A 15,200-nucleotide genomic window follows, 5' to 3' on the forward strand; every position below is an offset into this window, starting at 1 on the left:
TATGTGACTCCTGTTTGGGGCAGAATGGAAGAAAGCATCATGTCTGAGATAACAATCAAATGTTCTAAATCAGTATGGATTTTTAAACAAGAATTAAACTGTAGGCACTATTATGGCAGCTGATAGCTGTCATGGATTTTTACTTAACTATTCAGTATCAACCTGCAATTTAAAGATGCTGTGTGTTTTGTTTTTTTGGTTCTTAGGAAAAAAAAGGAAAAAAAAAAAAAGAAAAGAAAGAAATTCTGTACCTCTTCCTACCCTAAAAAAGAGATATTGTTTTATATTTTTGGTGAAAGTTCCCTGTAGGAATTTAACAGGTAACGTGTTGAATATGATTTAATGATACTGACACTATACACCTGTTTTGCAAATATCTGAAAATAATACAGAAAACTAAAATGATGTGTAAGTATTAATAACGAGGCCAATCAGTCTTTACTCCACAAGGACTAAGTATGGGCCCAACTGATATAAATTCAGTTCTGTATAATACTCCTGGACAACCATGTGTTGGTATAATGTAAGAACAATTGCAAATACTTCTCCACTAATCCATTTTTCTTCCCTCTAAATTGCAGCTTTTGTGTTTTCTTCTCTTTTTAATGTTATATTACTCTCCAGAAAATAGAGCTTAAATTAAAAACGTCTCTAATTCCACATGTTGAATGTACTAAGCTTGTCTATTAATTTGCTTGCAAAACGAAATACTATGGAAGAGAAACTGATAGGTTTTTGAGTTGAGGATTACTGAAACGGGTGGAGCATATACTTTTATACATATGTATGCTCCACCCGTTTCAGTAATCCTCAACTCAAAAACCTATCATCAGTTTCTCTTCCATAGTATTTCGTTTTGAAAGCAAATATACATATGCTTTTATACAATATATGTATAAAATTAGTTTGTATAGAACATGCTAGACCACATCTTTTGTGAAAGCAACTGAAAGCAGCACTCGGTGTGTGACAGGATGTACTGCACGGAGTATAGTATGCGAGCCCAAAATCTTGTATCTACAATCACATTTGAGGTCATCTAGACTGGGCTCTGTGGCTGTCTATGAGACTGTATCTTTATTTACCAACAAAAACTGTAGAAACATCTCTAATTTATCTAGCACTAGTCATGTGTCTCTTCCTGAGTTTGTCTCAAACTACTGACACTGGATAGGAGGAGTGGGTGCCTGCAGGTCAAGAATTAAGGAAAAGAATCTTGTATTGTCATGGCAAGAAGACTTCCTGTACCCAGAGTGTGCAAAACCAAGCTCCTAAATAAAAAGGGAGGCTGAGACGCTAGTGGTAGAGTACTGTTGATACCATACCAGGTCCTTAAGCCAAACAGGCCCAAGACGGACTGCTATAGAGTCTAGAAGTTATCTTCTAGATACTGCATACATTCTCAGTGTAGACAATTGGAAAGTTTATGCCTGAGCAGGTAACTTTTTGTGATGCTGTCAGTATAGATCTTGCCTTAGAAAACTAACGGAATTTTGTATTGAACTGAACTTTCTAGAATCTCAAAGGTGGAATCCTGAGATATTTTCCACTTCTACAGGATATAGAAAAGCAGCTTTGCTAAAGCTGGTGTCCTTTGTGTGCATTGCAACATAAAGGGCACTGAGAGGTTCCACAAGCAGATAGCATAGTATGAAGTATAGTCAGTCTTCATTTACACTGTTCACTTGTGACTCTATGTAGCTATGCAGAACATGATATGGTATTCCTTCTCATGAAACATTATTATCATTTCTGTTCTTCCCATGCACTACACTGAAAAATCCAGTATCTGATTAGAGAATTATCTGAGCAGGTTTTTCAAAAAAACTATTCTTGTTTTTTAAATATTCACTATTATTTTTACCTGCAGGCCTGTAAGAGCAAGGCTCCATTATTCCAAACACTGTAGGAATACAGAGCTTAAATAAATTGTATTCTGTCTCAAGTAATTTGCAAATGAAATTATGCAATTCTGAAGTAAGTCTTCTGTCTGCTCATTTGGCATAGTAATTTTGATTTCTAATATCATGGAATGTCCCTAAAGTAGAATCATACCTGGCACAAATCTTCCCTTTCCTGTGGACTGCTAAGATTGCTGACTTCTAAACATTACGTGTACTAGCCAATAGTTTTGGAAGAGTAATTGCAACTTTTCAGTGGGTAGCAGCAAAGAGGAAAAGCAGAGCACAGGTTTTGTAAAGCTCATTTAAAGCCTATTCTATAAATATTTCAAACACATGGAAGGTGTTAGAGATTAAATAAGTTGTATCTGAAATGTTGGAATAAACACTAACAGAGATGGCTAAATGGGAAAAGTACCTGTTACCAATTATTAGGGAGACCAATCTTCAAAATTGCATCAGCTCACTTGAGTACTGAAGTTTCCTTTTTGTTTTATACTTGTCTTGATTGAGCTAGAGTGCTCTGCATTTAAATAGTAGGAGCGTAGTCAGTTAATCAAGGAAAGCCATTATTCCCATAATAGCATTTATTATACCACATTTAAATACTGTGAGCAATTCTAGGCCCCCCAGTACTTGAATAAACTAGAGCAAGGGTCACCAAGCTGCTTGGAGTCTGGGGTACAAGACATGTGCAGATGCTGGGGGAGCTCGGCTTTTTTAGCATTGGGCAGGAGGAGTTTTCCTACTAGGCACTTTCTAGTAAGAGCAGCTGATACAAAAAAATGGGTTCAGGCTCTTTCCAAAGCTACATAGTGTTTTGTACTTTGAAACAATAGAGATTCCAGCATCACTTAAAGAAAAACAGTAAGCCAGGAACATGTTGCCCAGAGAAGCTGTGGAATTTTTATCTTTGAAGGTTTTTGAGACCTGATTGGACATCCTCCGGTTCTGAATTAGTGGTTGACATTACCCTGAGCAGGATGCTGGATTATATGACCTCCTGAGTGAGCCTGAATGTATTCTATAAGTCTTGGATTTACAAGTATTTATTGCAATGGGTTAAACTGCATAGAACTTGTACACATATGTAGTACCTACAAAAAATTAATTACATGATCTGTTGCTTAAGATTCTTACATCAGACAACCTAATAGCAGACATTAAAATAAGGTGGGATAATATTTATCCATAATAGACCAGTTCTATTTTCCTTACTTTCTTTTCTCTTATTTTTTCTTATGCATTTTTAAACACTCATCAGTACCCATTTAAAAAAAAAAAAAAAAGACATTTTATCAACTATGTTATGGACTAAAAAATAAAAAATAGGGAACTTTAAAACTATGGGGTGTAACCCAATCCTAGATGTCCAGAACTCAGATTGTACTCTTTCTTTTTCTTAAAACCAGCTCCTGTGTCAGGTTGTTTCTTCTTTTCTTTGCAAATATGGACCATTTTTCTGCTCTTCATAACAATATCAAAATAATTAAATGAGATATCAGAACAAAACTTGAAAGTTATCAATGTACATTTTAGATTGTTCAATAAAATTTCAGCTGCTAAAAATAACATTTGCAGAATATATTTATGTTACTAAAATATGTTTGCTTTATCTAGCAAACATTTTCCTCACAAGAACAAGATATTTTCCAATTTCATCTTCAAATATCTCTAGTAGCAAAAGAATATAAAAATGTTTTTCACTTTTATTGAGCTCTTGGTTGTTTCCAAGTTTTGTTGGTTTGACGACAAAATGACGTGAAAGATACTTATCTTTTTAATGAGACAGTAAACTTCTGATCTAGTTTTACTACAAAGTAATAGAAGAATTCAAGTCACAATGTTTAATTAGAACTAAATCAACTTTTTTGAACAGCATGTCAGTATTGCTTTGGAGAATGAAATGAAACATTTCTTTGTCAAGTACAGACTTCTAAGGTGAGAGGTGGTTTAACATTACATTAAGAGCATAAAAGTGCAAGATTTGTTTTTCTGAATCTTAAAGTGTTTGAAATATTATTGTGAAAAGAATTGCATATTCTGAAGTGACAGATACATTATTCACATAGCTTTGATTATATGATAGATTACAAAAAAGTTCTTTCATAAAGGTTGCCTATCCCAGGGTTTTTAACAGAGTGGCTTTAATGATTTGAGAAATTAGGAAAATACACTATTATTGATTTAGCAATTAAACTCTGTAATATATTTATTAATTTTGCTGGTTCCCTTCTACTGTGCTGCAGTGATTTTTGTGTTGTTTTTTTTTTTTTTTTCCTCAAATATGTTATATACATTCATTAGCTTGTATTCACAAAGATTTAAAGACAAGACTTAAGCATAAAATAGAAGTCCCTATCAAGAGTGTGTCTCCAAGGCCAGGCATGATCATTAAACCTCTTAATTAATTAGAAGAATCCTGCACATTGGAATTAAAATTTAAAGCTGTACAAAGATATAACGAGGAAGAGAAAGAACTACAAATCTTTGTTTCTGAATGGAATCGTAACAAAGAACAATTTACCTAGACATGTTTGCTTGTTTTAGCTATACTTGATAAAATAATATTTTGATATGAACCTATCATAATACACAGCAATGTCAAAGTCATGAGTTAAAATGGATTGAATATATATAATCTGCTTGTAATCTATTGCTAGACTCGGTTAGACATCATTCTATCATTGTTCTATCTATTTTTGAAATAATTAACTTCTCTATTTTATTTTTTTTTTTTAATTTAATTTCTTTTCTCAGAGCCTGGCCCTGCAAGGTGCTTTTGAGTGTCCCCAGCTTCTTTTGGAAAGCCTTTCCAGGGATGCTGTTGTGCACCTCACAGGACAGGATGCAATTCCTTTAATTTGCTATAATATTTTTTGTGTGCATTACAGAGTTTAGTCCCTTTTGGTGATTAATGATGCCACTTTTACCACCAACTATTTATTTTCTGTTAGATTCATTATTTGTAATTTTACTGAGGAAACACTTTTGCCTTAATGTGTAATTTATTTTCTTTCTGCTTAATTACTGTGATTTAACATAGAATTTCTTTCAAGATGCAAAATGCTGACACAATGGTTATAAGGACATAATCGTAAATGCCAAAAAGTGCTCATAATTCTAGAAGAATAAGTGCTTTGATGTTTACAGGTGGCACTCAGAACCTTTCAGAGCCAATCTATATACAACTTTATTATTATCAGTAGTAGTAAAGAATGTGAATCTTCAGTATTGTTTTATCTTTTAATATTGCTGTTAAATATAATGCAGTCATACTATAAAAACTTCCAATCACTATTTTCTTTATAACCTTTCTTGTTTTTCTTTTTCTTTTGCAGCATATTTGCTGGATAGACTTTCTCCTGGCTGCATTTTAAATCTGTTCTTTTTTCTGTCAATTACCACAGGTTTAGTCCCTATGAGTGGTATAATCCACACCCTTGCAACCCTGACTCAGACGTGGTGGAAAACAATTTTACCTTGCTAAATAGTTTCTGGTTTGGAGTTGGAGCTCTCATGCAGCAAGGTATACGATTCAGTCTGCTCTTTCTCTTGGGTGCCATGTCCCACTTTTTGCTGGGGGTAACAGCTCTCTGGTGCAAGTCACTTGCATGGGTGCCTCTGTGCATGTAACCATAAACCAGCTTTTTTTTATGTTTATGTACCCAGGCATTCTCAAACTCCGCCTTAGGAATAGGTCCGAAGATTGATAAACTTTTCTAAGCTTAAAAGTACAGCATAACTATGTAATTTCTTTCCTAAACAGAATATGGTGCATTACTGCATAGGTAAAAAAGCTAATCAGTCCATAATCTAACAAACCTTCATTTAAATAACCTAAAAAAATACATCTTTGTCAGGCAAGAATATAATGTAAATGTCTCTCACCTGTTTAATATTGATCTAGAAATCTTTCAATAATAGACATATTTTATCTAGTAGTTAGTACCTGCAAACTAAAATGTTAATATAGGAGATTTGACTGTTTCCAGCCACATTCTGTATTTTTTAAAATCACAATGATCATTCTTAGAGATTTAAATAAACAGTCTGTGTTATACAATGCATGCACTGAGAAATTGGTGCCATTGCTGAGAATGAAAATGGCAACTGTATAGTTATATAGCTCAGATTATAACCAACAACAGTTTTAACCAGCACTGTCTTAGTAAAATGTTTAAGTTAAGATACATTCTTTAAAATTTATATTTTCCTTTCAATATTCCTTTAATATTTAAAGTATACCAAAGATATAGATCCATAAACATATATCACCATTTTATTATCGTTTTCCATAAGAATTTGAACAGTGCCACATAATTTCAGACACATTTGTATAGCACAAATTCAGCTTTTTGTTCTGACATTTCACTGGGCAGTATAGCATAAGAAATATTGTTGGTTCTGCTAAAGAACCAGCAAAAGGGATGACTATTCTTTCTGAAAAAATAACCAATGCATATCACAAAAAAATAATGGAAAATGCTGACAGGAACTAGTGCAAGCTGGTAAACTTGTTTGGTGGATGTACCTGAGCAATTGTTTTTAAAACTTCCCATTATAAGTTCACCATCTATAAATAAATCCTGGTGTTAAGTCACCGAACGAATTCAGGAAGTTCTTCTGTAACTGTAACAAATGTTCTATCATGTATCAGGTCTGCAGGCTTAACAAGTCTCTAAGCTCTCAGCAAAAAGTGTACAATGCTTATGAAAACATGAATTAATAGGTAAAAATGAATCAAGATTCCAAATCAGAAAGAAAAATACAGCTATATTTTTCCAAGTATGTAGTATCAACTAGATCGATTACCAATATACATTTTAAGAAATTGTATAGTCAAAGCACAACTCCTAAATATAGTTTTTTTAAGATAATGGTTGCTTTCAAAGCATCTACCAAAAAATGGATATTGAATGAAACAAGGTATTATGAATTCCATTCCAAGTTCTCAGGACTGTCAGAATCACTATGAATGCTGAGTTTTATACCTTATGTGGCTGTATACTTCTTTATGTTTCTGGAGGAGGGCAAAAAAGCAATTTAGGGTTTTGCATCATATGAAAAAGGTACTTTAGTCCCTATCATCTAAACATTTATTGATAATCAAAATAGGAAAAAGAGAAAGGCATTAATTTTAAAAGAGATCTTTGGAGGTTAATCGTTTTCCATGAAGGAAAACTAGTTTTTCAGGATTAAGGCTGACCCGATGTCCTTGCCTTGCATTGTTTTGCCTTTGACTCAGCGCATCTTTTAATAAGCTTTCAAAAGCACCAATTTTAGGATGAAGTATCAGTCTTGTTTTGATAATTGCTTTTAAAAAAATTTTCTCAGGAGCCTAAAGTCATCTGAAAGGAGGCTTTTACACAAGCATGGAAGTTCTCACCTAACTGCAATAACTCTCCATTAGAAACAATGTACTGCCGCGTGGGCCATACTCACATTAACCTGTTAAGCGTTGCTTCTTTACGAAACATTTGCTTAGTGCTGGAGGATACATGATAGAGGGAACTCATACATGTCTTGCTGACACCCCTCGCTCCCAGGAAACTGTGGGATATAGTGCTGGACATGACGTTACCTTGGGTACATGACAGTCAGCCCCTAACCAGGCTCTGTTTCATGGGCCTAGGTGGCACTCGGTTTCAGCCTGTGGTAAGGTATGAACTTGTGGTAATTGGGGCAACTGCGGCAAATGTTTCCATTCTTCTTTTCTTCCCAGTCCTATCTAACTTTACTGGTGTTGGTTTTTAAATGGAATGAAAGCAATTAAAAGTTGGTGATGGTGGGCTTTTTGGGAAATCTGTTAGTGTTATGGTGTCTAAGTGTCTGACTAACAGGGCCCAGGAGCAACTACATCAGAAAGGTACTTTTCTACTTTTTTCCTTGCAGAATTCTAGGCAGAGTCTGGCGCTGGAGTTGGCTGTCATGTCCAAGTCTGTCAGCTTTTTTTGTTTGAAACAGCAAGGGTAAGATGAACTGCAGGGTAAGATGGGCTGTTTTTGAATACAATAGTCCAGTTATGATACCACTTCTTTTTTCATTTTCTTTGGTTTTCTTCCTTCTCCCCTGCCCCTCCTTTCTGTTCTTTTTTTGGCATTGACACTCGAAGTTTGGCATAATCTTTCATTTATATGAAGATGTGTTACCTTGCTGGACCAGTTCCTTAAATAATTCAATGTAAACAGTAAAATTTAACAGGAATAAAATAGTCCATCTTGCCTTCATTCCATTTTACCCAGGAGATTTAAAAGCAAGCATAGTGACCAATTCACAAAAAGTGATTGTTTTGCTACAATGATGTAGTGGATATGGTAAAACTGTTTCTTTGAAAACAAGTTTCCAGATATTTCTAAAAAGTCTTACATGAAGTTCTTAACAATGAAACTTGAAGTTATCCAACATTCTAATGATTCAACATCATTAGAAATTTCATTCCATTCAATTATAACATTATGGAAAAAATTCCATACATGATCATTTATAATAAATATTTGTGGTTATAAATTACATTAAATTTTATATTTTCCTGTTTTTAGTAATTAGGCACAAGAGGAGTTTGTGCAGTTCAATTTGTCTGATTAGACTCCAAATTAGAATTAATAATTATGCAAATTACCATACAGTGTCTGTCTCCCCCTCCATTTTTTAGTGCCATGAGCAGGCAACTCCAGCAATGCATTATAATCTATCTTTATCTAGTTTATGCATAGTGGTCTAATATTTTCATTGCTGCTATATCGAATTAAGTGTGTGGCATAGCCACCCATATTTATCTGAAATTGTGGAGCTAACTATAGAGATGGGAGATGTTCTTTTTTTTATCTAAGCAGTCAATATACAACCCTTTACAGCAATACAAATGCCAAAAGTCAAAAGCATATTTCTAATACATTCCAGATTTTGTATTTCAGATATGAAATACTTTATTTCATATCTGTTTATTTCTTCAAGAGTTTATTTTTGACTCATGAGCTTTTACAAAATATTTAAATATTTATTTAGTGCCTTGAAGATAGAGAACTGTAGAAGTGTTTCAATATTACTATTATACTTAGAGTCTTACTCCAGCCAGGATTTTTTGTGGAAAGCCAATTCAAGTAACTCGTTTTTCACATTGATGTATATACATAAATATATTTATAAATTTTAAAGACACGCTGATCACTGAATCTCCCATTACTATCTTCTAATTCCCACAGCTCCAGAAAGATGTCTTTATAAGTGTAATCAGTTCTTATTTTTCATTTCAGTTTTGTGTGTTTGTAAAAGCAGTACACGTAAGCCTGTAGCTTAAAGATTTTTTTGCACAGTGATTCCGTCTCCCCACTGTGGCAAAAAGTGCTGAACACTTATTGATTGTTTTCTGTGCATTGGTTTCACCTTTCTCCCCTGGTTTTCGTTAGGTTCTGAGCTCATGCCCAAAGCCCTCTCCACCAGGATAGTGGGAGGCATTTGGTGGTTTTTCACACTTATCATCATTTCTTCGTACACTGCTAACCTAGCCGCCTTTCTGACAGTGGAACGTATGGAATCCCCTATTGATTCTGCTGATGATTTGGCCAAGCAGACAAAGATAGAGTATGGAGCAGTTGAAGATGGAGCAACCATGACTTTCTTCAAGGTAAGATTTATATTCTGTTTGAAAAGATGCTATATCCCAATCGTGGGGGGAAAGTTTGTGCACCTTGTTGAGAAGCAACATGTATGATTCCCACTGCTGTCAAAAGCAACTAAAAATCACTTTTTTGAGGATATGCAAGGCAGTAAAGATGTCAATGCAAAATCTCTCATGGGTAACAACAGGTAATTTCTCTGATGATTTTCACTTAAAGAATTAAATTCCTAGCAGTGAAGTAGGTGAAGAAACTTGAGCAATTTGCTCAGACGGTTGTCCTATAGCCATGTATAAGAATGAGTTTTGTCAGATTAGAGTTATGTTATCAGTTCAATAGCATTGTACTTCATTGTAGTCTTTGTTCAAGCAGCGGGACTACACTAAGAATATTAGTGGCTGGACTGAGAAAAACCTTTTGGACTTTTTATTTTTTCAGAAACTTTTGAATGAAACTCGAGGTCCATATAAAAATCTCAGATTCTTCCTGCTTTTCTGTTCCTTTTAACCTGTTATCAAGATAGTTCAATTTGAAATACAGTGAAATATGCTGCTGAATTAGAAATCTTTAGCTTCATCAAGCATTTAAGTGGGCTTAAATTAGTGAGAAATATGCATGAAGGGGAGAAAGAATGATTTCTTCTATATCTCTTTGTGTTTGATAGCGCAGAAGTGTCTTGGATCTCCCAAAGCGAGAGGTGTTTAAAATATTTGTCTGATCTTTGGTACATTTTGTAGACTTTTAGCTAGTATATTCTGGTTTTATGAGTTATTATGCTGTCACCTAAAGCTTTGCAGTGTCTGTCTAATTGGCATTTGCAATTAGACAAACTGAGGTCCAAGGTAACTTGTAAACTGGTGCAGAAATTGAAGAATGTGTGCTCAGCTCCTCTCATTTGATTAAGAGTCTACAAAATTTATTTAGGTATTAAGGCTAAATAATGAGTATTTAATCTTTTAACATTACAGCCAATCAAAGTGTACACAGAGTTTTAATTTTTAAAAATAATTTTAGGGCTTTCAGCTTCTGCTTGGAAATAAAAATCAAATCAATATCTTGGAATGTTTTAGGCTGTTTAACTTATAGCATACATTGCGAAGGTTCTGAGTATTTTCCCCGGGATGCCTGTTGGAAACATAGCTGATGAAGTTAATAGATGTAACTAATCAACTAGAGGTCTCTTGATGTCAGAAAGTACGTGAAGCAGTTAAAAGAAACAACATAACTTAAGGTCTGCAGTTCTTAAAAGAGTCGATTCACCTCTCAGGACATAAAGAGGTAACACAAGTTATTTCCTGTGTTACCAGAAAACACTACAGGGCTTTAATTTCATTTTTGGCTGGCAGAAAATTTTGAACTTTTTCTGATTCAGATTCAAACTGTGGACTCTAAAATATTAGAAAGCAACTTTAAATTAGCAGTGTCTTTCCTTCTGGTTTCCAGAAGCACTTTTCTCTGTGTATTAACTTTTAGTTTTCCTTCCCTGCACCCTTAATTTTCTCTGTTATTCACTCTTTTTCCTTTTTTGTATGTGCATAATCTGTGGGGTTTTTAAGTGCACAGAGACAATTTCTCTTTCTCTGGATGTTTTTGCCCTCTGCATATTAATATACTGCTCCCTTTTCTGCACAATTCTTTCTTTCTGCTCTCTTTCTTCTTCTGTTTCTATTTATCTAGATATATTTTGTGTTTATCTAGTGTATTTTATCCAGGAATTAGAGAGAGCTTACTTTATTGAAACAGCAATTGCACATCCTGCATAGAAGATTTTTGTTTGCGGTTGAAATAACTTAGACTTATACACAACAGAGTTATGGTGTCAGTTCACATAGTTTGGTATAGTTTTGTAGTACATTAATGAGTTCTCCTTCACTATGAATAAAAAGAAGAAATCAGAACAATACACAGGTTTTCTTTATTTTAAGCTGATTAGGGCAAATTAATGTTTATTCTTTTGAACAAACATATTTTCTGGGTTTTATATGCAAACCAATCATGGTTAGTAAGTGTTTTGTACACATGAAAATGCAGTGATAGTTAAGAATTTCTGTTCCAGCTAGCAATCAAATGTTTCCAAATATTTTTCTGATGTTTACTATCTTATCTAGTAGTATGTAAATTAATTTGTATTATTTACCTAATGAAATTAATCCAAACTTAAGCATTAGAAGTCACTGCAACTGTAGTTGTAGTTCAGCCAATAAGTGAAAATCATGCTGAAAATGAAAAATAAATGGAAACTATACAATCTCATTTGGTTCATTCAGTAAATTCCTGAAGTAACTTCCAGGTAGATGTTCAAATATTCTTGGTGTAAATACTATTCACTAGAGCTACCTATGTAAGGAATACAATGGAATTAAATATATACTCCATGAAAGATAAAGCAAAACATTTGTACACAGACTATCTGTTATAGTATACTTTCTGGTAAAATTAGGTGTCTTCACCTAATGATGCCAAGTTATCAGAAAACAGAGTGCTGCTGTTCTGGTCAACATACTATATCTGTATTTGTGTGTTTTCAAAATATATTTCTATTTTGCATAAGCAAATTGCTTCAGGAATGTAACTTCCTTAAATGAAGAAAATGAAAATGTAAGAAAATATTTTAAAGTAGGACTGTAAATGGAATTACCTTAAAACATACTACTAGAGTAGAACAGCTGATTGATACTACTACTAAAGAATAATATAAAAAGCACTTAAAACCAGGAAACTGATAGAGGAAGACAAAAACTCTCAGAAAAGTATCTTAAGTGCCAGAAGTGACATTAACTAGATGTAGATAGTACAGAAAAGTAAGATAGTATAGAAAAGGCAAGGGTTGTGTACATTTTCTGCATTGTGTTTAAATAACCAGGATAAATACATTTTTAATTCCTTCAGAATACTTCCTGTTTTTATCAGTAAGTTAAAGGAGGGTTTTATATGATATATATTATATTCTCTGATACATAGACAAGTGAATATCAAGCATAAAGTAACACTGCACTATTATGTCCTGTTCTGGTGACCACACTTCAAAAATATGTTTAAAATTGGAAAGAGTTCATTAAAGGTGAATGAATGACTGTGGGTCTGGAAAAAAGCATTGCAGTTAGAGGCTATAGAACATTGGTTTGTTCAATCTGCTGAAGAGAAGGTTGAGAGGTGACTTGATCATGGCCTGTAAGTGCCTTAATGGAATGAGACTTTGGCAGCAGATGACTGTTTAATCTAGCAGAAAAAGTCATAATGATACCCAGTGTTTCAAAGCTGAAGTTAGGCAAAAACAGACTAGAAATAAGGTGCATATTTTTACAAGTGAGATTAATAAACCAGTGGTAAAACTTATCTAGGAGTCAGCTGAATGCATCCATCATGTGGCCACTGTAAGAAAAATAGATACAGCATAGCCCAAACATGTTACACTTTTAATAACATGTCTACTCAATGAAATACATAGCCTTTGTTACACAGGAACTCAGATTAGATTTTAGTAGTCCCCTCCTACTTCAAATATCTATGAAAGTATGAGTTCAGGGTGTCAGTGTGGGGTGTGGGCATTGCACAAAGATTACTGAGAGGACAAATTTATCATCTGTGTGTATGCTTTTCCTTAGCTGTTTTGTCTCATTCTCATGAGAGTGCATTGAGTAAAACAGTGGCATTACATTACAACAAGAACTGAAGGCACCAGATGGTTTTCTAATGTTAAATGAAATTATCATATCTTGGTAGTAGTTATTAGTTCCAATCACAATGAGGCTCGGTAGCTACCCGTGAGACTGACAGTAATTTCTGCATCTATTATCTACATAGCGGTCCATTGAATGCTTTCTTAAAAAAACTTTGGAACCTGGCCAAAGCTGTGTGGTACTCAAACAGAAAAGGAATGTTTTTTGAAGGAGAACCTAAATGGGAATCAGACAAACTGACTGTTGGATTAAAACCTGCTAAAGTTAAAATCTTGGAGAGAACAAAGGATATATATTGAAAATGCTGCTACCCTTGTGAGTCAAACATCCCTGTAAAATAGCTTTGATAAAAAACGAAAATGTTGTCTTCAGCAGGTTATCAGGCCCTCCAGGTCATTGTATACCTTCTCATGGTTTGAGAAACATGCCATTACAAATCCTTTTAGAAGCCAGAAAGTGAAGGAAATTTTCAATGCTGTCTTCTCTTAAAATCTACTTATCTAGTCTCAGCATGGAAAGGAAGTAATTTTATGAGTCTGTTACATGTCAGATGGATCTGGTGGGCCATTTCATTGGAAACAACAAAGAAAACCTTACTATTATTCAAGAATCAGAAGAAAAGAAACATGAAAGTAAATTCTAATCCGTATCTGCTGCTAGGCTTGTAGTTTCCACTCCTGATAAGTGTTTTGGTGTTTCTCATATTGTGGAGTTTTTCTTAGTTATGAAATTCTCTTCCTTTCTCTTGGCTGCTTTTATGACTATTGATAGTTTTCAGGTTTCAGAAGCTTGTATTCCTTGCTGTTTGGAATAAGATAAAAAGCATTTATTTTTTCCATTGCCTCTGATTTCTGTGGTCTCTCAGTCTGTTTCCTAAAATCTCAATGTCTGTTTTCTTGCTGAATGACAGCTCTGAAATTGAGAACAATGTTAATTGTACCCTGTTTCTATTTGTACCACATTTCTTCATCCTCACACACAAAGAAACTACTACAGCACATATTCTTAAATGTGATCTACAATGTTTTTTCCTTTTTGTGAAGGTGTTGTGTATTTCTGGTTTTCTCATAATTTTTCATATCTGTATCTTTCAATGTCAGAATTTTTTTTCTCCTGTTTTTGTACAGTACCGTGCCCAGTGAATTTTTCTCAGTTATGGTTACTAGACATTTGCATACAAAATAGTAAAAAACAAAGTAATTTTTCATTCTTTAATAGCAGTATATTAGTGTCATTACTTCTGTATCATGAATTAAGCTCGCTGTGAGAGTAGTATATTTTATACCCTTGTTTTGTTGATAACAAAGCTGAAGCACTAAAAGGGAATGTATCTTTTTCAAGTTCACTTGGTAAAAGGCAGATAGGGGACTAATTCAGGAAAGCTGACACACACCTTAGAATTATCTGATAGGCTAGTCTATTTATCATTTACATTTCCAATTTCTTTCCTTTTCTTCCTTAGGACTCATTTTTATACTCCAGCTCTACTTTTCAACAATATCTTCCATTTCTCCCCTCACTACTTTTTCACCACAAAAATCCAAGCTGCTGACCCTTTTAGTCCCCTGTTGTCCTGTTCCCACCCCCACCCCCATCCCCTGCTTTTTTATTACCACCTCCCTCAGGAAATTTTGGGTGCCAACAATTCAGTGCTTAGTGTCTATCTTCCTCTTCCAAATTCTCAGCCTATTGTTAAAGGAAATAGCATGAAGCTCTACATATACATTGCAAAATCTTAGAAATAGTCCTTTAAGGCTGAAAGAAGGAGTTGTAGGGGAATGCTCCCACCGCGTGCACTTGAAGTACAAATGACAAATCCCCTAATGTAAATGAAAGAATAGCAGCTTGAATAAGGATATGAATGCCATTCATTTATTATGAGCGGTGGTGGCATTGGCGTGCATAAAGCCAGTATAACTGCAATGGGTTTTTCAAACCTGGGTCTGAACATTGTAACAGACAAATGACATCTATCTGTTCAGCAAATAAGTATGCAAGTA

The 15,200-nt window shown here is 34.3% G+C and overlaps 1 protein-coding gene across 1 annotated transcript in view; it reads left to right on the forward strand.

The window, feature by feature from the left end:
- The window catches only part of GRIK2 (glutamate ionotropic receptor kainate type subunit 2), a 415,942-nt gene that overhangs the window by 309,851 nt on the left and 90,891 nt on the right, over nucleotides 1-15,200 (forward strand). Inside the window, exons 13-14 of the mRNA XM_037392944.1 lie at nucleotides 5,312-5,430; nucleotides 9,311-9,528. Of these exons, the coding sequence (XP_037248841.1) occupies nucleotides 5,312-5,430; nucleotides 9,311-9,528 (337 nt within the window). The remainder of the gene's footprint in view (nucleotides 1-5,311; nucleotides 5,431-9,310; nucleotides 9,529-15,200) is intronic.

The sequence above is a fragment of the Falco rusticolus genome, chromosome 6 (assembly GCF_015220075.1).
Source record: "Falco rusticolus isolate bFalRus1 chromosome 6, bFalRus1.pri, whole genome shotgun sequence".
NCBI lineage: Eukaryota > Metazoa > Chordata > Aves > Falconiformes > Falconidae > Falco > Falco rusticolus.